Source organism: Dendrobates tinctorius, unplaced genomic scaffold (genome assembly GCF_039654945.1).
Source record: "Dendrobates tinctorius isolate UK_male_01 unplaced genomic scaffold, ASM3965494v1 ptg000332l, whole genome shotgun sequence".
In the NCBI taxonomy this organism is placed as follows: Eukaryota; Metazoa; Chordata; class Amphibia; order Anura; family Dendrobatidae; genus Dendrobates; species Dendrobates tinctorius.
In genome coordinates, this window is record NW_027361998.1 from 377,448 (window position 1) to 404,276 (window position 26,829).

Genomic DNA, 26,829 nt, shown 5'->3' on the forward strand with positions numbered 1-26,829 from the left:
CGGGGCAGAGACTCCCTCAACCTCTCGGGCAAGTTAGGCTTCTCCTCTCCAACACTCCGCCAACATGTACCTGCCCTGAACAACTCCTCTATTGCGCCTTTTAGTGTGAAGAGCTCCAGTACCGTGGTACTCTGAAGTTCCTCCTGTCAGATGTTCCTAGAACCTTACTTGAAAGACAGACAGCTGTAGCCTGCTCAGGGATGCTCCTGGATCCCGGCTCTCTATCCGTGTTGCTGTTGTGTCCCAAGTCTTAGATGGGAGTAGTCCATTTACAGCCAACTACTCCACCGGTGTCTGCTGCAGAACAATAAGTGTCCATACAACCTCGTGGACCGGGCCCCGGCCTTGCGCTGAGAACCTATAGGCAGGGTTCCTCTTCCAACCCACAACTCCTCTCTGTTCTCCTGAACTGAACTGACCTGTCATTCTAAACCTTCCCACTCTTTTATATCTAACTCCACCCACCTCCCAGCACATCTCGTGTTACGAAGCAAGGACCCACGAAAGGTGCTCTACTACCCTCTAAGCATGGAGCCGCAATCTGGTCCATTGCTGAACTATCCTGTGTGTGGGTGCAGGTGTTGGAGTGTGGAAAGGAGCTCCCAACTTACCTAGTTGGTGGGGCACTACACCTTAGGAGAAGGTGCAGTACCTCTGTGGCGACTGAGCCTCAGGGGCGCCACACAAACACGCTACATACTCATACAATATACAATCACACTACATACACATACAATATACAAACACTACATAGACTGCAGACAGACACTACATACACATACACTGAATACACAGTGAATACACATACACTACATACGCACATTACATAAACACTGCATACATTATATATGCACACACTACATAAACACTGCATACAGACACTACATAAACATACACTAAATACACAGTGAATACACATACACTACACACACACTACAAACACACTAAATATACATACACACTGCATACAAGCACTACATACACACATTACAAACACACACTACATACCACATGTTACATACACACATACCCTTCATACATACACACTACATTCACACACTAAGTACACACATTATGTAAACACTACCGACACATACATTACATACATAAACTACATAAACATGCTACATACAGGCACTATATACACATACAATGAATACACAGTGAATACACATACACTACATACACACACTACAAAAGCACACACTAAATATACATACACTACATATGCATAAACACTTGTCTCAGGAAAAGGTCGACTTCCCGTGACTTCTCCACCCACCACCCCTCGCCTCTCCCCGGCGTTCCCTCCCCCTTTCTCCCGAATAAAGGACAAGCCACAACCCTTATTCTTTGGATAAGAATGGCCACAGCCACCAATTTTATTAATAATTATAGACACTTGGTGGGGCCCTCGAAGCTATCCCGGTACTGGTCTGATGATTTCGTTGGCATCGCCCCTTCCCTCCCTGCCAGCACCGTGAATCGAGGGAAGAGGTTGCCTCCACACCGTTAACCTGTATCCATTGTCGGGCACCCATACATCTGATACTAGTGTGACCCTGACTTCTCTCGCCGGGTAACACCCAGGTTTCACCAGACCACCACAGTGCAAGAATGCCCGATTCCCAAAAATTTTTTCACCAGCTTCGAGGACCCCCCAACGCTCAATCTATCAATAAATCAATTATAGCGGAACCTATGGCTCACAAAGAGCCATCCGATGCCAGTCAGGAGAGGAAAAACCCCCTGTGGGGGAAACCTCCAGGGAACCATGGCTGCCGGATTGCCCTTCCCCTGGGCTTAAAGGTAATCTGCCCATATAAATCCACTTGTAAGTGGTATTATTAGCATCGCCACTGTGACCTGGTCGTTCTTCTCCTGAGGATGGATGGGGTTTGCTGTCTGGATGTCCTTCGGTCAAAGAGGGCAATCGCTTTGCTGCATCCTTTTTGCCCTAAAAACCCCACCCCTGCCTATGTCACTTCCTACCCAGCCCCCCCCCCGTTTCCCCTTTTTTTTTCCTTTTAGTCACTCGCTCCCTGCCAGTGTCATGCCCGCCTCCCACCAACCCTTTGTGTCTCGTCCGGCGGATCTTTCATTCAGGGATGTTCTTCACAGGTGCCGGCGACTTCCGTTCCAGTGACCTCCGTTGTTCACACCAATAAGGTGTTCTACCCACTTCCTCCCTGCACAGTCATCCCCATATATATATGGTTCCTAGCGATAACTGTGAAGAGAGGAAGTGAGGAGAGCATATTATCGGCGCGCACTCCAGAGGTCACAGTAACTCCCTGGCGCCTGCGCAGAAGATCCTTGAATGCGGCGCCCACAGAAGAAAGGATCAGATATGTATTTTTGAGGAAGTGCAGGGCGCAGGCGCGGGATTTTAGGGCTGTAACTGATGCTTATGGGAGGGGGATAGTATTACAATGAAGAGAGGAGGCAGGGATTTTTTACAGTACCGCACGGCCCAGAGCATGGAGGAAATCAGCATAAAGCAGAATATCACATTTCTCAGCAACAAGGCCGTTAATATGAGACAGGTAGGACCAGTGTAATATTTCTATTACCTGTATGCCCATATTAATAGGTCATGTACGTCCAGGGGGGTGACATATTTCCTTTAGGAATGACAGCATTAACCCTTTCAGAGTTAGTGTAATGATACATACGGCACATATAGATATTCTTTACGCCGGTTCCTTTTCTGCCTCAGGTTCTATTTTCTCCGCAATTAATCTTAACCTGTGGTCTGGGCAAAGGATTGTCTGCCTATTGTTGCAGGAGATTAACTGTGCGGCTCCTTCAATAGACATGAAGAAATTGGTCGTAATAATGACCCGAGATTGTACTTTCAAATCAATGGAAATCAGCGCCTTTGTGATCCGCTGTAATTGGCCGCTTAACATTCAAAGGCTTCATCTGACAATGGCCGTATTCATGGGGCAGATAATAAGTCTTTCTCCTTGATATCTGCAACTTATCGTGTCCTGACTATCATTAGCTATATGAGAATTTATTGCGAAGACCTTCAATTACGGAACGTCCGACAGAAAGTCTATCTTTAGCTTAAAGGGAATGTGTCATCAGAAAATGACGGATTGCTTAAATCAGGTTTTGCATTGAATTTATTGTTTAAAACTTTTTGACAATGGTATTTTTACCATTCGCAGAGGAGGTGAGCTGTGACATCTATTGTGAATGGTGGATCCTGTGTTATGTACTGTATATAGAGGTGTTATCAGTCATTGTACAGGAGGAGGAGGTGAGCTGTGACATCTATTGTGAATGCTGTATCCTGTGTTATGTACTGTATATAGAAGTGTTATCAGTCATTGTACAGGAGGAGGAGGTGAGCTGTGACATCCCCTATTGTGAATGGTGGATCCTGTGTTATCTACTATTTATAGAAGTATTATCAGTCATTGTAAAGGAGGAGGAGGTGAGCTGTGATATCACCTATAGTGAATGGTGGATCCTTTGTTATCTACTGTATATAGAGGTGTTATCAGTCATTGTACAGGAGGAGGAGGTGAGCTGTGACATCTCCTATTGTGAATGGTTGATCCTGTGTTATCTACAGTATATAGAGGTGTTATCAGTCATTGTACAGGGGAAGGAGGTGAGCTGTGACATCACCTATTGTGAATGGTGGATCCTTTGTTATCTACTGTATATAGAGGTGTTATCAGTCATTGTACAGGAGGAGGAGGTGAGCTGTGACATCACCTATTGTGAATGGTGGATCCTGTGTAATCTACTGTATATAGAGGTATTATCAGTCATTGCACAGGAGGGGGAGGTGACCTGTAACATCACCTATTGTGAATGGTGGATCCTGTGTTATCTACTGTATATAGAGGTGTTATCTGTCATTGTACAGGAGGAGGTGAGCTGTGACATCACCTATTGTGTATGGTGTATCCTGTGTTATTTACTGTATATAGAGGTGTTATCGGTCATTGTACCAGAGGAGGAGGTCGGCTGTGACATCACCTACTGTGAGTGATGGATCCTGTACTATCAGCTGTATATAGAGGTGTTATCAGTCATTGTACAGGAGGAGGAGGAGGTGAGATGTGTATTGTGAGTGGAGGATCCTGTGTTATCTACTATATATAGAGAAGTTATTAGTCATTGTACCCAAGGAGGAGGTGAGCTGTGACTTCATCTATTGTGAATGATGGATCTTACACGCTACTGTATATAGAGGTGTTAACAGTCATTGTATAGGAGGGGGAGGAGGTGAGCTGTGATCTCATGTACTGTGAATCGAGGATCTTGTGTTATCTACTGTATATAGAGGTGTTGTCAGTCATTGTACCCAAGGAGGAGGTGAGCTGTGACATCACCTACTGTGAGTGATGGATCCTGTGCTATCAGCTGTGTATAGAGGTGTTACTTGTCTTTCTAATGCTGTCTCTGATAATAATGAGCTGGATTATTTTTGCAGGACATTTTCATCAAAATAGTAGGTAGGATACTAGAATATAATAAATCAATTATAGATGTGATGTATGACTTATGGGAAATGTCAGAGGCAGATGATTTGCAGGACACCAGGGGAACTCACTCCAGAACCTCTTCAATATTGACCCACCAAGGGAGTCTCCTGAGGGCTTTTTACTTCTAATTCATCTCTAAATTTCTAGTTTTGTCACTTACAGTAACAGGTTATAATCTGATAGTGAATGCTTACTCTGTAACCCCTCGCTTTAGGAAAACTTATAATGGAGGTGAGTTTTGTAAAAATTTTCCCAAAAACTTGATTTGCTGCAAATCACAAGTACGTCAATGTTTATCCAATGTTTAATGGCTTTCATTATCCAGGTTTACTATAAAATATCTGCTGTTGCGTTCCCTGCCTTGGCTTTTATACAGGCTATGATAGTCTCTTCTGATTGACTGAGCTATACCATGTGATATGATAGCTGAAAGCCATTATGGTGAGGCACACGTAGCCCCATCTAAGGTCATAGTAACCTTCTCTGGCTTATGCAACCTTCTGCTTAGTAAAAAATGGCAGTGGGAATTTTCTTTAGCAAATTTTGGCAAATCGAATTATGAATTTACTAGAAAATTCCCTTAAATAATACCCAAATTTAATTCACATTGATTGGATTTGCTCATTTCTATCTTTTCAAGTAGCGATGGCCATACATGCGTGGGAGTTGTTGGCTTGGCTATGTAATTTCCGTAGTCTTCGATAGAGGCTCATGCACACATAGCAGGAAAAGCGGCCAAATAAAATTCAGGTCGCAGAGTGTTTCCCAGTCTCCCCCTGTAAATTTTCAGAATCTTCCTGCAAATGTAAAAAAAAAAATAGTACAAAGCAGAACGAGGGAGGAGGGGGATGCGGCTGCAGGATCTGTTCCTCAATGTGCCTGTGAGACTGCCAGCTGCAAGTGGAATGGTGGGAAGTTTCAGAAACCGGCAGAGTGAATGAAAAGCTACAGATATTTAGTGCAAATAATGCAAATCTACAGCTTCCTAAGGAGGGTTTTTTATGTTTTTTTTTATGTTTTTATGTTTTTTTCATACTCATCTTTACTTTCTTTGCTCTAAAACTTTCAGTTACTTGTTCATGTGCCATAAATCCAATATAACAAGGAAAGCAGCTGACATTTCTTGAAGGATCGGCTGATGAGCGTTATCTCTGAGATGCCTCGTTCCCATGAGCGCCCACACTTTAGTAAACACCCCCTTACAGTCTAAAAGCTTTTCAGACGCAGCATCTGTCTATAGATCAGAATGGAATTCAGGTAGGAAGAGATGACGGAGCTCAGAGGGAGAAGATTTTATTTTGTTTCCGAAGGTAAATTTTTCTGTCTTGTTTTGAGTCATCGATGAATCCTGGACAAATGCTGAAACATATAGACGTTTAGCCTACTTTGCCGACTTTTATTAGGTTATTGAATTATTTATTGTAGCATAAAAAATATATAATTTTCTTTGTCTTGTAGGAATTTTTTAAAGAATATTTTTCTATTTCTTAGGCTCTGTCCGTGTATAATGTAAATCCAAATACCCCACCCACCAATAATCAGCTAATTTATATCTTTGGCTCTCCCGAATGGCTCCATACATGTAGCTGTGCTTATCAATAGGGATGAGCGAATCAGAACTGTACAGTTCAGGGTATGTACCAGACACCTGATGTCTGGTTCCGAACCCCGAACACGGACTTTTAACAGTATGTCCGGTTTGCTATTTGGGTTTGGATGCGTAATAAAGTTTGTTAAAAGTGCCTGCAGCTTTTAGGCTGTGGGCAATTCTGGAGATATCATAGCTATAACAAGTATTGGCATGGCTTGCTGTGATTGGTCGGCGCATCACGTGACCCGGCTTCTATAAAGGCCAACCACAACTGTCACTGCCATTCTGCTCTGATTACTGCAGAGATAGCAAGCAGCTGGAGTGAGTGACAGAATTGGACTGCACACTCTGCAGAAAAGCCACTGTGTATACACTGCACGTGTCTCAGTAAGGAGTACTGTGCCAAAATGCTGCTATGTGTACTCTGCAACCATATCTGTGGGAGTACTGTGCCAAAAAGCCACTGTGTGTACTGTGCACCCATATCTGTGGGGGTACTGTGACAAAAAGACACTGTGTGTACTCTGCAACCCCACCTGTAGGAGTACTGTGCCAAAGAGCCACTGTGTGTTCTCTGCACCCATATCTGTGGGAGTACTGTGCAAGAAAGCCACTGAGTGTACTCTGCAACCCCACCTGTAGGAGTACTGTGACAAAGAGCCACTGTGTGTACTCTGGATGTGTACATTATTAGTACTGTGCCAAAATGCCACTGTGTGTACTCTGCATCCATATATGTGGGAGTACTGTGCCAAAAAGCCACTGTGTGTACTCTTCACCCATATCTGTGGGGATACTGTGACAAAAAGCCACTGTGCGTACTCCTCAACCCCACCTGTAAGAGTACTGTGCCAAAGAGCCACTGTGTGTACTCTGCACCCATATCTGTGGGAGTACTGTGCAAAAAAAGCCACAGTGTGTACTCTGCAACCCCACCTGTAGGAGTATTGTGCAAGAAAGCCATTGTGTGTTCTCTGAAACCTCGCTTGTAGGAGTACTATGCCAAAAAGCCACTGTGTGTTCTCTGAAACCCCGCCTGTAGGAGTGCTGTGCAAAAAAACCGCTGTGTGTACTCTGCATATGTATCAGTATTAGTACCATGCCAAAATGCCGCTGTGTGTACTCTGCACCCATATTTGTGGTAGTACTGTGCAAAAAAGCCACTGTGTGTACTCTGCACCCATACCTGTGGGGTTCTGTGCCAAAAAGCCACTGTGTGTACTCTGCAACCCCGCCTGTATGAGTACTGTGCAAAAAAGCAACTGTGTGCATTCTGCAACCCCTACTGCGGGAGTACTGTTCCAAAAAGCCTCTGTGTGTACTCTGCAACCATGACTGTACGAGTACTGTGCAAAAAAGCTGCTGTGTACTCTGCACGTGTATCAGTGGGAGCTCTGTGCCAAAAAGCCCGCTCTGTGAACTCTGCACCTATATCTGTGGGAGTACTGTTCCAAAAAGCCTCTGTGTGTACTCTGCAACTCCGCCTGTGGGAGCACTGTTCCAAAAAGCCATTGTGTACTCTGTAGCTGTGTCTTTACCAGTAGTGTGCCTAAAAAATAAATCTACTTTTCAGCCTTTTTGCCATTTGTGGGCCAAAAAAATAATTTTGTTGTACTGCTGTGTCTATAGGAGTAGTTTGCCTACAAAATAATTCTGCAGTCGTCTCTTCGCCATTTGTAGATCAAACAAATAATTTTACTGTACCGCTGTGTCTGTATGAGTTGTGTCCAGGCTCAATAAATAATTATAAACCTCAGCTGTGTCTGTACGATGTGTGGGCCTTAAAAATAGTTATACTCTGCAGCCATGTGTGTGTGAGTAGCGTGCCTAAAAACCACTTCAAAAAGTGAGTAGACCATCCCTGAGGGGATGAGAATGTGGCCGTGGTGGTGCAGGTGTAGCTGCTGCTGGTTGACCTGCCGCAAAGAGAGGACGTGGTAATTTTGTTACTAATATGTGCCCAAATACAACACCTTCCTCTGGTGTACACAGGCGACAGGACGTTCTGCATTATTTTGTAAGGCCGAATACCGCTACACGAATGATGAGGCCAGAACGTGTTGAGGCGGTGTTACATTTGATGGCTGAGAATTCGTCCAGTTCCTTCACATTATCTTCCACCCAGTCCTCTGAGGAAAGGTCACTACTCCATGCTAATTCTCTTGGATCTCTCTGCAGCATTTGACACTGTGGATCATCATCTCCTCCTCACCATGCTTCACTCCATCAGCCTCAAGGACACCGTTCTCTCCTGGTTCTCCTCCTATCTCTCCGACCGCTCCTTTACTGTATCTTTTGCCGGTTCCTCCTCCTCTCACCTTCCCCTTACTGTTGGGGTTCCTCAAGGATCAGTCCTAGGCCCCTCCTCTTCTCCTTGTACACTGCCCCTATTGGTCAAACAATCAGTAGATTTGGTTTCCAGTACCATCTCTATGCTGATGACACCCAATTAAACGCTTCTTCTCCTGACATCACGCCTGCCTTTTTAGAAAAAAACAGTGATTGTCTTACCGCTGTCTCTAACATCATGTCCTCCCTCTATCTGAAGCTGAACCTGTCAAAAACTGAATTCCTCGTGTTTCCTCCCTCTACTAACCTACCTATGCCCGACATTGCCATTTTCGTGTGTGGCTTCCACCATTACTCCCCACATCTGATCACTGGCTCGTTCTTGTCATCTGCACCTCAAAAACATTTCTAGCATTCGACCCTTTCTTACCTTTGACTCTGCAAAAACTCTTACTGTTTCTCTTATTCATTCTCGTCTCGACTATTGTAACTCTCTTCTAATCGGTCTCCCTCTTAACAAACTCTCTCCTCTCCAATCTGTCTTGAATGCTGCAGCCAGGATCATATTCCTCACCAATCGTTACACCGATGCCTCTACCTTGTCCCAGTCCTTACACTGGTTACCCATCCACTCCAGAATCCAGTACAAACTTATTACCCTCACCCACAAAGCCCTCCATGGCTCAACACCACCCTACATCTCCTCCCTCATCTCAGTCTACCACCCTACCCGCGCCCTCTGTTCTGCTAATGACCGGAGGATAACATCCTCAATAATCAGAACCTCCCACTCCCGTCTCCAAGACTTTTCACGTGCTGCGCCAATTCTTTGGAATGCACTACCAGGTTAAAACGATTAATCCCCAATCCCCACAGATTTAAGTGTGCACTAAAAACGTATTTGTTCAGACTGGCCTTCCACCTCAACGCATTAACCTAACTATCCCTGTGTGACCCATTCAAAATTTTTACCATAACCAGGCTCCTCGCATCATGTTCTCACATGCTTTATGCATTTAATAGCCCTCTGTGCTGCATTGTTACATACTTAGGCTGATATCCGGTTCATGCAGCATTACATGAACACTCAATTCTTACATTATGGCTGGTCTGAACAACAAAAGCAACTGTTACCACCCACCTTTCGTGTCTCCCTTTTTCCTCATAGACTGTAAGCTTGCGAGCAGGGCCCTCATTCCTATTGGTATCTGTTTTGATCTATGTGTTTATTGTTATGCTGTAATGTCTGTTGTCTGTACAAGTCCCCTCTATAATGTAATGTGCTGCAGAATATGTTGGCGTTATATAAATAAATTAATATTATTAAATCTTAATCACCCAGACAACCATTTTGGGCAAACCAAGAAGAATTGATTTTTTATCTGTATGTTGACTTTTGGATTTAAGTGTTGATTTTTTGTTGGTCAAGAAAACAGACTTTTATTTGTGTGAGCCTGGAATATTGACTTATAAGCTGATATTTGATATAACATAGTGTGCTCTCATCCTTGATGAATAGTGAGGTCTGCTGATATGTTAACTATGCATTGTGTTATGGAGCCAGTTTGTTGACGTTGAAAGCAGAGAGGGAAAAAATATGTAAACAGTTTAAATATTCAAGTAATGCTATTGATCTCATCCCCATTGTTCTCCTTATCTGTGATGCGGGACTGGAAGAGCACTTGTTAGGGCACATGCCACTATACAAGGAGACTTTTCTTCTGGTCGGTGAGGCACTTCAGGATCTCAGCTGAGGGTACAACGGACCCGGCTGAAAGAACACAGAACCGCTCATCGACACTGGAGGCAGCTCTAATCCCAGCGAGTCAGCGGAAGGGTGAGATCCTGTAATTTGCATCATCTTGGATATTTGCTGGGGCTGTTTCTGTTTGCTATTGGGAGTTGTTGGTCAATAAATTACTGCCACACTGTTTTACTTACCCTCACCCTGTGTTGTCTGAGTAGTGACCCGCCCACGCGGAGCGAGCGCGGCGTTCGGTGGTATGAGCCCTGGTCCATGCAGTCTTGCTAAAGACAGCCGAGTCAGCGGATGATAGCATCCACTGACCCCCATTTCTCCACACTAACATTCCTGAAAATGAAACAGGCGTGGATCCCACAGGACTTGTCGATACCAACTATACCAGCCGCACCCATCCAGTGTTCAGCTCAATTTGCCATTTGTTTCATTTTGCTGCCTCCTCCTCTGCCTCTTCCACTTACACCGCCACATCCACCTCCTCTAGTTGGACCTCCGCCTCCTGGTTGTAGCTTGTTTGTTTATTTTGGGTTCATTCTATGTAATTTTAAGTCAGTTCCATAAAAGGAAAAAAACACAAACAGTGTTGAATTACTCCTCCCTTGCCTCTTCCAACTACACCGCCAGGTCCACCTCTTCCTCCACTTGGATCTACCCCTACTAGGTCTAGGTTGCTAGTTTTATTTTTGTTAATTCTAGGTTATTTTAAGTCAGTTCAATAAAAAAATGAAAAAAAAATAATAATAATTGTGTTGGATTACTCCTCCTTTGCCTCTTCCACCTACCCCACCATGTACACCTCTTCCTCAACCTCCTCCTGCACTTGGACCTCCACCTCCTGGTACAAAATTATACTTTTGTTTCTACGTTATTTAAGTCATTTTCATATCCACATTTGTTCGCAGGGCAATTGTCCTGCTCTTACTCCCATTTTGCTGTCTTTTGCAACCCCCTAGCCCTTACGATGACCATTTTACAGCCCCGAAGTTCAGGTCTCAATTGGCTTCGGGTTCAGGGTCAAGTTCTCATAATGACTTGAACTTTTAACCTTAGTTTGGCTGAACCCGATGTACCCAAACATCCACAGGTCCGCTCAGCCCTACTTGTCACAAGAGCTACAGCACTGAGCTGCAAGACCAGGCACAGTCACCAGCCCTCGTACAGCACCATGCCGGGGTTAATAGTGATGGGGACTCGGTGCTTCAGCCTCTTCAGTGAGTTGATTAGAAGAGATATCAGTTCTGGTTGTGACTGGTAATACACTTTACTGAAATGATACTGAGCTACAGCACCAGGCACAGTCACAACCATTTATATTGAGCTGTGTTTGGGTAAATTGTGAAGGGGACTTGGTGCTGCAGTCTCTTCAGTCAACTGAAGACAGTTTTGGTTGTGACCGGTTCTGGTTTTGCCCTTCACTTGCATGCGATTGAGCTGCAGTACCTGGCACAGTCACAATGACTTGTATGGTATTCAATGTGTGTAAACCATAAAGGGGAATTGACGCTACAGGCTATCCCGTGAGTTGAACTGCAGTGGAGTTGTGGCTGTGACTGATTTTAGACTTCACTTGAATAGGAGTGAAATGCAGTACCGGGCACAGTCACAACCATTGGTAATGTACTATGTCTTGGAAACAGAGTCGAGAGACTTGGGACTTCAGCCTCCTCAGTGAGTTGATTAGCGGGGATATTAGTTGGGGTTGAGACTGGTGCTATACCTCACTTAAATAATATTGAGTTGCAGTACCCGGCGCAGTCACAACCATTAATGTCACACTCTGTCTGGATAAGTTGTGACTAGGACCTGGTGCTTCAACCTCTTCAAGTCGATTTTGGTTGTGGCTGCTTCTGCACTTCATTTAAATGGGACTGAGCTGCAGCACCATGCACAGTCACAACCATTTATATCTTCTTGTGTCTGGGAGAACTGTTAAGGAGACTTAGTGCTTCAACCTCGTCACTCAGCTTATCATCGGAGGGATGTTGGCTTCAGTCATGGCTGGAGCTGCAGTACCAGGCACAGTCACAAACATTTGTATATGTCTGGGAAAACAGTGGAGGGTAATTGGTGATCCACCTTCTTCAGTGAGTTGGTCAGTGGGGAACTTACTTGTTCTTGTGAATGATTTTGCATTTCACTTGATAGGACTGAAGTTCAGTACCATGCACAGTCACATTTACTTTGTATAGTACTGTGTCTGAGAAAATAGTGAAGAGGACTTGGTGCTCCTTCTTCAGTCGGCTGATCACTGACGGGGTGTTGGTTCTGAACTTCACATGAATAGGCACAGTCTTTTGTAACGCATTGTGTCTGGGTGAACTTTGAAGGGGACTTGCTACTCCGGTCTCGTCAGCCGGTTGATCAGTTGAGGTTTTGGTTGTGATTGTGACTGAGTGGGCACTTCCCATAAATAGGACTTGGCTGCAGTACCGATACTGCAGAGGTAGCCCAAATACTGTGCGTACCGGTAGAAATTGAGACAAGCCAAACCTTTCCTTATCTGCCCACCCTGATTTCTGCGTTCAAGCAAGGGTCTAGCGGTGCAAAGGTTGAGGTGCACCAGGCTCTGATGTCTGATAGTGTCCAAATACCCCTCCGCCACATGAGAATACACCGATATCATAAGTGGGACATCATAGGTTAAGGTTGAAGCCTGTTTTCTTTTTATTGACGCTTTAACTTTTGCCTTTGTCCTTGGGCATTATATGTCCCACGTCTCTCCCACAATGGAAAGGAACAAGTAATGGACCATCCCATGGCAATATGGTGGGGAGCACTAGTGTGAACTTTATTGCTAAATACATTTTGCTATTATTTGCTGCCTGTTTACGTTTTATAAAATCCTCGTCAGTTTAATTTGGAGGATGTTGATGGTTTTTTGTGTCATATTTCTGCGGCCGCGATTACAATCCAAGTTATGAGTCGCTCGCAGCAATCTGTCCTTCATTAATTCCCATTTAATTGCAATATCTCGCTCTCTGACATCCGATCCTTAGAAATATTGCTTTGTATTAGCAAAATCAGCTGTGATACATTTCTTCATTGTTCCATATACAGGGTTAACCAAAATTAGAAAAAAAGGATTTGTGGTTTTTTGTTTTTTTTTTGCTAGAGCTTGCGACAGACATAGGATAAAGTTCAGCCGTCTCCACCAACTCGCCCATAATCATGACCGTTGGATTGGCTAAGTGACATCTGATACTGTTTGGTGACACTCTCGTTGTTGTTTGGAAGCGATTCTGCAACTCAAAAAGTTTCAAAAATCCTCCATAGTTGGACGGCATATTTGAGGTTCCTGTTTTATGATATAGATGACCTATCCTTACCGTAGGTCATGGACATTAGATCAGTGGGGTCCGATACCCAGCACCCCCCGTGATCAGTAGTTTTTAGCTCCAACGATGGTCGGTTGTAAAGGGTGAACGGTGCAGAAACAGTCCAGCTCCGATTAGTGCGCAGTGACCGGAGCCATGCTGTTTCGGCTCCGATCACGCCTGATATTTAGGTGCAGCTGCAAACAGTTCATCGATTCAGATGCTGGATGTTAAACCCTCACCAATGTGATATTGATGACCTAGCACACAGAAAAGTGATCAAAGTCCGAAGTCTGACCAACCCCCTTTAAATGTTGAATTTTCTTTTTTGTTTAACTTTCTCTAAAGATTTTTTTTTTTCTCCTTCAATTTCTTTTATCCCATTAAAATTCAATTTTTTTCATCTTCATCTGTTGATGGGACAAAAATAATTACATCAGCAATGAAAAAAAGGGAAAATTTAAAATGACAAATTTCAGTAGAATGTTATTTTTGCGCGTTCTATTTAAGTATATGTTGGAGTTTGCTGGTCAACAATTGACATCTTACTAAAGAAATCATAAGGCTTTTACTGTAAAGTAGAAACTATAAGCAAGAGGGCAGTAATCTGAAGCACTCAATGAATGGGAGAGCCAACACGACACAAGACAACGAAAATTGGGTTCCCTATTAGTGATGAGCGAGTATACTCGTTGCGCGGGTTTTCCCGAGCATGCTCGGGTGTCTTCCGAGTATTTTGGCATGCTCGGAGATTTAGTTTTCATCGTCTCATCTGCCTGATTTGCAACTTGTAGACAGGCTGAATACATGTGGGAATTCACTAACAAACAGGCATTCCACACATGTATTCAGCCTGCCTACAAGTCGCAAATCATGCAGCTGAGACGACGAAAACTAAATCTCCGAGCACGCCAAAATTCTCAGAGGACACCCGAGCATGCTCGGGAAAACCCGAGCAACAAGCATACGCGCTCATCACTATTCTTTATCCATGACCAGATATCATTCCGATTGCCATGTGTGAGTTTTCCCCGGTCTGGCTTCTAAAAGGGAATCTGTCCCCTATTTTTTCGTATATAAGATGCGTCTACCGCCATCAGGGGCTTATCTACAGCATTCTGTAATGCATTCTGTAATGCTGTAGATAAGCCCCAGATGTAACCTGAAAGAGAAGAAAAACGAGTTATATAATACTCACTCAGGGGCGGTCCGGGTCCGATGGGTGTTGCAGTCCTGTCCGGCGCCTCCCATCTTCTAGTGATGACGTCCTCTTCTTTGCTACCCGTCGCGGCTCCAGCACAGGCGCACTGCTCAGCCCTGTTGAGGGCAGAGCAGAATACTGCAGTTAGTGCGCAGGCGCCGGGAAAGGTCAGAGAGGTCCGGCTCCTGCGCACTGCAGTATTCTGCTCTGTCCTCAACAGGGCTGAGCAATGTGCCTGCGCTGGAGCCGCAACAGGAAGCAAAGAAGAGGACGTCATCGCTAGAAGATGGGAGGCGCTGGACCGCAACACCCATCGGACCCGGACCGGACCCGGACCGCTCCTGGGTGAGTATAATATAACTCATTTTTCAGGTTACATCTGGGGCTTACCTACAGCATTACAGAATGCTGTAGATAAGCCCCTGATGGCGGTGACTTGCAGCTTATAGTCGAAAAAATAGGTGACAGATTCCCTTTGAGAACTCATAAAAATTATAATTGCCAGCACCAGTTAGAGATTAATCCATCTGTAACTTGAGTCGTTCCCCATTTCAATCAGATTCAATTTAAAAAAAATAATAAGAACCAAGGAGTCCATTGATGGTCTATAGATGATGCATGCACAGTTTTGGGTGCGTCGTGAGTCAGGATAGTCAAGGAATCTGAGGTCTGAAGCCAGGAGGGTACGTCATAAACAGAAGGAAGAGACAAAAGCGTGGTCAGGTAATGTTCCAAGGTATAAATTACCTGGGGATAGCGGATCAAAGCAGAAGGGGTTAAAAAGAGGGATTGTCAGAACGAGGTCCAAGGTCAGGTAATGAAAGATCAACATTCAGAACGTAAGGCACAGAGAGAACAAACCACACTTGGCTAAATGTACATCTGGCAGAGGTCTCAGTTAAATAGCATGGCAATCACCGGGGACAATGAACACCTGGAGAGAGTTAGCGCCTCCCAGTCTCAGATTGGACAGCCGAGCTGTCAATCAAGACACCAACAGCTCAGCACGCCCCTGCATCAGACTGGATGGCTGAGCTGTCAGTAACTATCCCAGACATACTGAGGGGTGGAGTCGTGACACTCTCAAGTTGAAGACTCCCTACAATTAAGTAGTGATATCTATTGATCCAACAGGTACAAAATTGTGTTGAGCCTTTTCTAAGAGTTTTGTAATGTTGTTTTCCATCTTTGAGCCTAAATAATCCATGGTAGATTTTGATTACCTGCCAGATTGATGTGAAAGATAGGGTGTTGGCTCATTTGCTGGTCGAGTGGCACAAAAAAATTACTAGAATTTCCGTGAAAGTACTACTTCTAGCATGACCTAGCGAAGAACCAGTACCTGCTAGAACAGTCGTCCTCGACACACTCACTGGAATTAGGAGGCATCTAATTAAAGCCCCAACCTCAAAAATAAATTCTGACCCAAGATTATGTTCCAAAATTAACCCAGATTACAAAATAAAAACAGAACCCAAAACAGACCCCTCTGTATTTACTTACTACTCCTTGCTATTAGCTACTTTTGTTTTCCAGCTCTGTTCAAACTCTATGGGGTTGAGAAGTTTTATTTTATTCTTGAGTCATGCTGGTGAAAGACTCCCAACACCACCACCTAGATGAGCCATAGACCATATGTAGGCACTGTAAGAGCGGGACTCCAAATTGATTCAATCGAGTAACTGCCAAGATCCAGCAGGCAATGGGGCACCATCCTTCCTTAAATTTTTTTTTATTTTTTACCAAACTACAGTGAATGATTCCTAAAAAAATTCTGTGTGTGTGTTCCCCAGTAATATAGGCTGGATGTGAGATCTGTGAGTCTCTCCCAGTAATATAGGCTGGATGTGAGATCTGTGTGTTTGTCCAGTAATATAGACTGGATGTGAGGTCAGTGTGTCTCTCCCAGTAATATAGGCTGGATGTGAGGTCTGTGGCTCTCCCAAAAATATAGGCTGGATGTGAGGTCTGTGTGTCTCTCACAATAATATAGGCTGGATGTGAAATCTATGTGTCTCTCCCAGTAATATAGGCTGGATTTGAGATCTGTGTCTGTCCCAGTAATATAGGCTGGATGTGAGATCTGTGTCTCTCCAGTAATATAGGCTCGATATGAGATCTGTGTGTCTGTCCACTAATATAGGCTGGATGTGAGGTCTGTGTGACTCTCCCAGTAATATAGGCTGGATGTGAGGTCAATGTGCCTCTCCCAGTAATATAGGCTGGATGTGAGGTCTGTGTATCTCCCAATAATATAGGCTGGATGTGAGGTCTGTGTGTCTCTCACAATAACATAGGCTGGATGTGAGGTCTGTGTGTCTCTCCCAGTAATATAGGCTGGATGTGAGATCTGTGTGTCTCTCTCAGTAATATAGACTAGATTTGAGGTCTGTGTGTCTCTCCCAGTAATATAGGCCGGATATTAGGGGTGTGTCTCTCCAGTAATATAGGCTGGATGTGAGGTCTGTGTGTCTCTCACAATAATATAGGATGGATGGGTGGTCTGTGTGTCTCTCTCAGTAATGTAGGCTGGATGTGAGGTCTGTGTGTCTCTCCAGTAATATAGGCTGGATGTGAGATCTGTGTGTCTCTCCCAGTAATATAGGCTGGATGTGAGGTCTGTGGCTCTCCCAATAATATAGGCTGGATGTGAGGTCTGTGTGTCTCTCCCAGTAATATAGGCTGGATGTGAGGTCTGTGTGTCTATCCAGTAATATAGGCTGGATGTGAGGTCTGTGTGTTTCTCCCAGTAATATAGGCTGGATGTGAGGTCTGTGTGTCTCTCACAATAATATAGGCTGGATGTGAGGTCTGTGTGTCTCTCCAGTAATATAGGCTGGATGTGAGGTCTGTGTGTCTCTCCAGTAATATAGGCTGGATGTGAGGTCTGTGTGTCTCTCCCAGTAATATAGACGGGATGTGAGGTCTGTGTGTCTCTTCCAGTAATAGAGGCTGGATGTGAGATCTGTGTGTCTGTCCCAGTATTATAGGCTGGATGTGAGGTCTGTGTGTCTCGCCCAGTAATATAGGCTGGATGTGAGGTCTGTGTGTCTCCACCAGTAATATAAGCTGGATGAAATCTGTCTATCCAGAGTCTATCCAGGGTGCTTCTGTATTCATTAGCTCATGTATCAGCACATCTTTTATCCTGACCTTATTACCACCTAATGTGCTTTCCTCCCTGTCTGTAGCCTGTTTTATCTACACTCCATCAGACTTCACTTGCTTTCTCCCCTGTCCATATCGGAGATCTGTTTATAATCCCTTCCCTCCTGCTATCTCTAACACTGAGTGAAAAGTGGTGGAGCACAGAGATGTCACAACCAGGAGCAGGCGCTATGATAGATTTGTAACTTTTTTTTGTAGATGACTCAACAAATTGCAAAATGATCGAATATTTTTTATTGAAGACTGTTTAGAAAATTGTTTAACTTTGCATATGGGAAGCAAATGAACAACAGAAAAAAAAATTTGTGCATACTCATTAATTAAAAAAAAATATATATATATTGCAAAGAGCTTTTCTACCCCTATCTCCTATGAAAAGAGAGAAATCCTCTTCAATAGATAACGAATCCCCTTTTTCATCATGACTGCTCATTAAAGACTAATGAGGGACCGCAGGAAATTAGTCTCTGTAAATACCACTACTCCGACACATAAAGCTGCAGATGCAGCGGCGGCTGACATTATACCGCAATATTCATTTGTTCTCATTATGCCAATAATTAGATCACTGATTTTTTCCATTTTTTCTGGATCGTTAGGCAGGTTAAGTATCCGGCACGCTGGGTCGCTCTTCATTGACCCATCTCAGATTGAAGCTGACACTATATAAAAAAAAATCTAGATGGAGAGCGATTTCCTTTCTATGATTCAATAAGAAAGTCCTCCTATCTGGCAATAGAATGATACAGACCCAATGGAAGCGCACCGATACAGGACTTGGATAGAACTGTGGCAATGTAGAAAGGATCGGCCACCGAAAGTCACCATGAAGACCCATAATATAACAAAGATCTCCTGTTAGTATCAATAAAGGGTTATTCCCCCCCAAAAAAGCAAGAGATAGGTGATAACTTGCTGATCTCTGGGGGTAATCCTCCTGGGATCCTTCACAGCAATCCCAAACGCAGGACTCTTGAACCCACGTAAAAAGGGGGACAACGTGCTGTTCAACCGGGGTCTACGCCTGGTCCTCACAACGATCCCAAGATCGGTGCTCTAGAACTCCGAGAATGGGGTTCTACTACAACCCGATCCTGAATGGGTCGGAAATTTGCACTCCGTTCATTTTCTATGGAAGTGTTGGAAAAAGCCAACGGCAGTAGTCAGCAGTCCTGTCCGCGAGAGGCGGCAGAGGTTGTTCTTGGCGTATCAAAGCCATTCGAGGTCTCAGTGGTTGGACTCCTTTTTGATCAGCAAGTTATCTACTTTCACATGGATAAAGGATAACTTGATTTTTTTTGGGGGGGTTGAGGGTGAGGGGGACTAAAGCAAACCTTTAATTGCACAGATCTTCAAGTGCAACTTTTGATGCCGCCCTGGTAAACCCAATGCTTAGGTGTCACCTATCCACAAGTTATGACGTAGAATGGACCTCCAAATTTCACTGAGGAGCACCGGGCTAATAACTAAAATAAAACATTCTAAATTGTAAAATACAATGGCTTCAAAATAAAATCTCTTCCAAAAGTGACAAGGAAAGACGTCATTCCAGAAGACTTCTATGCTGTTTTTTATTTTTGTAAAGTAGGTGCCACAGGTCCTTTAATAATAATTTTAGCCTGTGCCCATAGGCACGTATGACGCACAAGAAATGTGACTTTGGACATACGTAAAGCATTGGTGCCGATGTAAAGGGCAAATAAAATAATTAGTGACAGGACACGCCACCTGTCGTGGAGTGCGCGGATCGTGCAGTTGCCTCCGGTCTTGCCGCCTTGTGAGTGGCGTCTCTAATTAACCTCATGCCGCGTAAATCAACTCCTTTATGTCTTTATGCTGACACCCGTTTTCATGCTTTCTATAGGAAAGTACGGTGATGTATATATATTTTTAACACTTTAAGTAAGAAGTTAATTTTGACACTAGAGACCGAAAAAAATTGTTAAGAAATAAATAAATAAAAAATAAATTGCCTCCCTATTTGGCCACAACTATTTCATTTTCGTATAAATATATGAAAGCATTTAAAGTCATGCGTTTTAATGGTGGGATGAGTTGTGGATTTTTTTTTAGGATATTTTTTATTATTATTTTTTGTGTTATTCTAATATAGAATTTTATATGATATTCATTTTTAAAAAATTTTTTATTTACTTCTTTCACATTGTTTTTCTGCTTGTTTCTGTTAAAAGACAACGTGTGTAATGTGGCTGTTAAGGAGTTAAGGGCAATGGTTGCATATAGGGATGAGCGAGTATACTTGTTAGGCCTGTTTCACACTTCTGTTTTTGACAATCAGTCAAGATCCGCCGAATTGGGAAAAAAACGGATCCGCCATTTTTCTTTGCGGATCCGTTTTTTTCCCCATTGACTTTCATTATCGGCAGATTTTGACTGATGTTGTTCCGTTGCGTCCGTATTTTTGCGGATCCGCCGAAATTTGGGCGTCCACAAAGATTTCAGAACGGACCATGCAACGTTTTTTTGGCCTACGGATCCGGCAGACACTGATTTAACCCGCAATTCTCTCTGGGTGCCGGATGAAAAAAATCTCTCTCTCTCGTCGCCGCCATATCACCTGAGTCGGTAACTGCTCTGCTGCTGCCGCCTGCATCATCACCCGATCTGCTGCTCCCGCCTGCATCATCGCCCGATCTGCTGCTCTCGCCCGATCTGCTCCCGCGACATCTGCTGCCGCGATTCACCCGATCTGCTCACGCGCCGATTTCGTCATGCTGCTCCAGGGTTGACGCGGTATGTCTCTTTAAAATTTCACCATCGGCGGATCCGTACATCCGCCGATCCGCTCACACACGTTCCTGTCAGTCCGCCTGCGGATCCATTTTCCGCTATTTTGGCGGATCTGGGCTGACAGGAAAAACTGAAGTGTGAAACAGGCCTTAGGATTCGGTACTCGGCGAGTAATGCGGTACTCACGGCACTCGAATCCTAGCGAGTTTTTCACTACTCGCCTTACAATTTTCGGCACAGTCCCCGCACAGTCCAGCACAGACCTGCACAGTCCCGCACAGCCAGCGAAGTCCCGCAGAGTCAAGCACAGTCCCGCACAGTCCAGCAAAGTCCAGCAAAGTCAGCACAGTCCCGCACAGCCAGCACAGTCCCACACAGCCAGCACAGTCCCGCACAGCCCGGCACAGTCCCGCACAGCCCATTATTCGCATTTCCCATAGACTTACATTGGACTCGCTACTCGTTACGAGTACCCGAGTATTAGGAGGTACTCATAACGAGTACAGCGAGTCCAAGCATTTCACTACTCACTCATCCCTAGTTGCATACCTCCGTGTTTGAGACTTTTTTTTAAGACCAACTAGCAAAGTCCGTAAACTAAATTCATAAAAGACCATAAAATACAACAAGATTAAATTAACGATTAAAGTCAGTAATTCTAAAATGCAAACTTCTGCATAGCTTTTCATAGTTTTAAAAGTACCGAAATATATCTAAAAGTTCTCTGTATATATTAGTTGAAATTTTTATGGCTTTTTTGAAATTACAAATTAATTTAATATGTTATCACGGACATAGCGCAAAAGGAACAGCTAATTGAGCTATGCCAAGCAAGATATTGAGTTACACAATTAAGAGAAATGAGCTAGAAATGAAAGTTAATCCCATAGTGATGGAGCTAATTTTCACCTTCCGTGTCACTTTATGAGTTAATAACTCTGGAACCCTTCAACGGATCCCGCTGATTCTGAGACTGTATTTTCATGGCATATTGTACTTCATGATAGTCGTAATATTTCTTAGATATGACTTGCATTTATTTGTGAAAAAAATGGAAATTTGGCGAAAATGTTGAAAATGTAAAGTGTGCAAAACTGTGGCTGATGGCACTTTTTTGCACGCCTAAAAAGACTGACACCACTGATTCACAGGTCCTACGACGTTCACAGTGCCTCATTATAGGGAATCTTCTGCCAGAGGTTCTGTCTGAATCACATGTTTCAGAGATTTACACGGAAACCCTGATGTAAGCGCTCAGCGCAGAGTGCAGGATAAATGTGTGCCGAGTCTTACTGCGATCTTTGGGAGGCAGAAAGAACAAATCAACAGCAGGTGAAGAATTGGTTTTATTTATTTTTTACGCCGTTCCTCATGCAGTATAAGTGATTGGGTGACTTTATTCTTCGGGCCGGCGCGATTACAGCGATACCAGATTTATATTGGGTTTTTATGTTTGGCAGCTGTCACACACTAAAAGGCAGTTATTCCAAAAACTAGTTTTTGCATCAACATATTTTGAAAGCTATAATTTTTTCATATTTTGGCCGACAGAGTCATGTGAGGGCTTGTTTTTTGAGGGATGAGTTGACATGTTATTGGTACCATTTTCAGGCACATAGCTTTTTTATTGCTCTCTATTCTGATTTTTGGGAGACAGAATGAACAAAAACCAGCAATTCAGTAATTGTGGGTTTTTTATGCTGTTCCACATGTGGTAAAATTGATAAGGCAGTATGAGCTTTACAATGGATTAAAACTGTCAGCGCTGCTCTGCGCATGGTCTGAGAGGCTTGCCGTAGCCTAGTGACCTGGATGTCGTCATGATGACATCGGGTCACCATGGCAAAGATCGAGCCCCCGCGATGACGTCTCAGGGGTGCCAATCGGAGTGCAGAGGGGGCTAAGTGCTGTGATCCCTAACGATCTCAGTATTTAGGGGGTTATAGTTCCAGGAGCAGTGTGGGCACCGCTTCTGCACTGAGTATCGGGTGTCAGCTGTCAGAATCAGCTGACACCTGACAGCGATTGCCCACGCACAGTCTCTGTGCCAGGACGTACTCAGTACATCTCAGGTTGGTAAACACCAGCCGACCAAGATGTACTGAGTACGTCCAAAGTTGGAAAGGGGTAAAATCACATTGAGTATTTAATTGATTTGCATAGTTTTTACTCCTGTGTTTTGTAAGTCAACAAGCCACAGGGTCACACACAATGATCAGTCAACATATTATCAAACATCCATTGTTCAATTACCCTGCATCCCTTTCTTGCAAAGATAGCAGACAATAAGTTGTATGAGCTGATACAAGAGGCAAACATCAGCCATTCAAAAATGTCAACAATCAACATTTAAGACTCACAGGACAACAGTCTAAGGTCCTTGACCCACTGAAGAACACACGCATAAATTCAAACTACAACACAAAGATAACAGTCTATGCTTCCTTGCTTACTGAAAATAGATGTCTGGATAATTAAGATTAAATGCTGTGTTGTCACAACACCACTCAAGGATTTTATCCAGGGGTCTAGTGAGCATTTTAACCCTCAGGTACGACAACATCAAACAACATACTTCTGCCACTTTCACAGAGATTATGGTTCTCTCTCTCTGCAATGCCATTGTGTTCTGGGTTGTATGGAATGGTAGTCTGGAACACGATTCCATCCTTTTTCAAAATGGTTTGCACCTTACCACTTGTATATTTGGCTCCATTATCTGCACGCAAGGCTTTTGGCATTCTTCCAAATTTGATAAACACTACAGCAAGATATTCTCCAAGTTTCTGTGGAACTTCATCCTTACTGTGAAGCAGGTAGGTGACTGTATATCTGGAGTAGTCCTCAATAAATATGAGAAAATATCTCTTCTTGCTAGGAGATTGAACACTCATTGGACCACATGCATCTGTATGTATCAGATCCAGCGGCTGTGCAGATCTAGTGGTGCTTATTTTAGGAAAGGATTTTCTGGACATTTTCCCTTTAAGACAGTTAGTGCGCTTCATCATTTGACTACACTGGTTGATTTCAATACCATTTGCAAGTTGAGCTAGCTTCCTTACTGCTTCTGGGTCTCTGTGCCCAAGACGTCTCTGCCATACATGGATACACTTCTTATGTAGATCTTGTCTAGCACTTTACACTCTTTCTTTGCATTTTAGCTGATAAAGTTCATCTTGGATTTTTCCTTCTGTAAGAGTGTGACTCTTTTTTGAGATGATGTAGCTGTTGTCTTTAAAAGTAACTACATTCCCCTTTTGCATGAGGTTCTTTACTGACAGAAGATTGCTTTCAAGGCTGGGAACATAGAGAACATCCTTTATTGGGATCTTTCTGCTTTGTGCTGAGGAAACTGGACAGTGGAGGTAGCCGTCTCCTACTCATTCTGAAGTCATATAGTGACCATTTGCTAAGATGACCTTTTCTGACTTGCTTTCATTAAGGTCAGCAGTGAAGAAATCGTTGTTATTTGTCATATGGCTGCTTGCACAAGAATCTATACACCATATATGCAGATGGGCCTGTACTGGCATTAAATGCAGCTTCAACACAGGCAGAATCTTTCTTTACAGCTGTTTTAACCCTTTGATGACTGTTCTGCTTTTTAAGCTGACTCATTCTTGCTTTCCAAATTCTGCAGTCTGCTTTAAGGTTGCCGGGCTTTTTACAGACAAAAAAAATCACGAGTTTCTCTTAGATTGCTCTTATATTTAGGGAAATCCTGTGTCTTTAATGCTGTTTCTGCTCTGGATTCATTACTGCTTCTTACATGCTGCGTTTTTCTCTTGAATTCATCCACAAGTTTGCCTTTAACATACTCTAGTGTCAGCTCATCATCTGGCCGTGCATCTAGTGCAGTCATGAGTGTGTCATAACTCTCTGGAAGACCACTTAATAAAAGTGCAGCAACATGAAAATCTTTAATTTTTACTCCAATACCCCTGAGATGCTCCACAATCTCTAGGGTGTTTCTTATATTGTCCTGCATATTCTGTCCATCACTTAGCTTAGACTGATACAGCTTTCTCACAAGCTAAAGCTTATTGCTGAGATTTGATCTTTCATGCACTTTCTGTAACTCATCCCACATCTCCTTTGCAATTGCACACTTGCATATATGCACAATCTGATTATCATGTACACTGAGGGAGATCGTGCTTTGTGCTTTCTGATCCTTCTCTAGCCAATCATCTGGTAATGGACGAGGCACTTGTTTATGAGTATATTTCCACGTACCTTCTCTTATGAGCAGCATCTTCACTTTTAATTTCCTGGACTGTTAGTCCTGGTTAGTGAGGCTTGGCACTGAGAACTTGACAGGATTGCTGCTAGTGGACATGGTCTCTGTTGCTTTGTGCTGCTTTTGCTCTGGGCTTCTGTTGCTGTGTTACTCTGGGGTTCTGTGTCACTCTGGGCCCATAATCTGTTAGCAGCGGATTATTCAGGATACTCTCCAAGCGTGTGACAACAGAGCTTCTTTATTCAGGAACAATCAGGAACAATATATGATAAGCTTAATAGATCAGGAATAAATCATTTGTGCGTCTCTATCTGTGCAGCATCTACAGCAGGCTGCTTCTTTCATACACATATAGGAAAAACAGGAAATACAGTCACATGCGCTTTTTTATTAAACTTTATAAACAGCATAAATATCTAGCAACTAAACATTCCTAGACAGGAATGGAGTTGTTGCACCAAACATATTCCAACACCTACAAAGTACTGACTCAGGGGGCTGAATACAAATGCACTGCACAATTTTCAGATTTATGTTTTTATAATAATTGGAAAACCCTGTATCATTTCCGTCACAGGTCACATCTACTTGCTAATTTGTGTTAGTATCACAAATAGTTAAATCTTGAAATAAATATTCTAAGAACATTTGGAGGTCTGCTGCAAAATGATCCAACGAGATTATTAGGCTGCCTTTGCCTCGTTTTTCACTTTGCTTTACTCTAGATCAAACATTTGAGTTTGGGACTGTATGGAGATGATGTGCGTGCATCCTTTTACACCTAAGTGGAAAAGTGCTATATTAATGAATTCCTGATCCCATGCCAATATGAAAAGTTCCCGAATGCTGTATTGTCTATATCTTCATAACGCATATCGTTTTTTTATATTTATAGGTTTGCATTGTAGAGTGCGAAGGAAAGATCTACTCGAGTTCTATGTGGGGTGCATGCAAAACAGTTCTCGTAAAGTCATCGATACGACTTAGCATGGACAGTTTCGAAGAAGACTTTAAACCTTTCAACCTAGAAGACAGCCAGTTCACCAGTAACTTCAAGCGACTGAGCGATCTCACAAAATTGTCTGATTTAAGTAAAATTAAGAACGAGAAAAGATTGTCGAAAATTAATAACCTGATCCACGAACAAGGAGAAGAAGACGACACCAGCATCGACGGTGGAGAAACCACTCTGGGGATGAGCGCCGGCCCTGATGAACTTGGGGACTTGCAGGATCCTACAAATGCCATGGCAAAGCGATTTGGTGGTTTTGTAAAAGGAAAATACAGCTACCGGAAATTCATGGGTCCATCAAAAGATCTTCAGAAGCGCTACGGAGGTTTCATTGGTGTTCGAAAGTCTGCCCGGAAATGGAACAATCAGAAGAGGTTTAGTGAGTTTCTAAGGCAATACTTGGGGATGTCCACACGTTCCGCGGAGTATGACAGCTTCACCAATGATATGAATGAACTGAACGAGCAGAATGAAATCTAAGACTACTCTTCATTCATGCACATAGTTATTTGATTTAGAACTACGAAGGCAGAAAGTCAACCTCCACCTCAGAGTATACTTTAGGAATTTTTCAAAAATGTCGATGATATTTTGGCCTGTGGCTACTGAATGATGTTCTGCTCAGATCCTAAAACCAGAAGAGCTCCACCATCTTTATTTATTGTCCAATATTTCTTTCCCTGTTCATTTACTATGTTTATGTAAATATGTTGCATGCTAATGGGGTCTCACTTGGCACCTAGGTTGAATTCTTTCATTGATTAAACATTTACTTTTGCCATGACTGCATATTCCTCCTAGAATTATAGGGTAGGACCATAGACCTGTGGTGGGTCACTTGAGGCTTGCGGGTTTTTTACCTACACAGATGCAATATCTCCTTTAGGGAAGAGTTAGATGGCCATAGAACTCACAAGAGGATCACAATGTAATGCTCGGACTGGACGGCGGCTCTTCCGACCAGAGTGTGACAGCAATCTCTGGTCGGGA

At 43.4% G+C, this 26,829-nt stretch overlaps 1 protein-coding gene across 1 annotated transcript in view; it reads left to right on the plus strand.

Annotated features, from left to right (window-relative positions):
- PNOC (prepronociceptin) overlaps positions 1-26,623 on the plus strand; it is a 167,255-nt gene extending 140,632 nt beyond the window's left edge. The window contains exon 3 of the mRNA XM_073561904.1: positions 25,723-26,623. Within this exon, the coding sequence (XP_073418005.1) occupies positions 25,723-26,319 (597 nt within the window). The 3' untranslated portion in view covers positions 26,320-26,623. The remainder of the gene's footprint in view (positions 1-25,722) is intronic.
- The last annotated feature ends 206 nt before the right edge of the window (positions 26,624-26,829 follow it).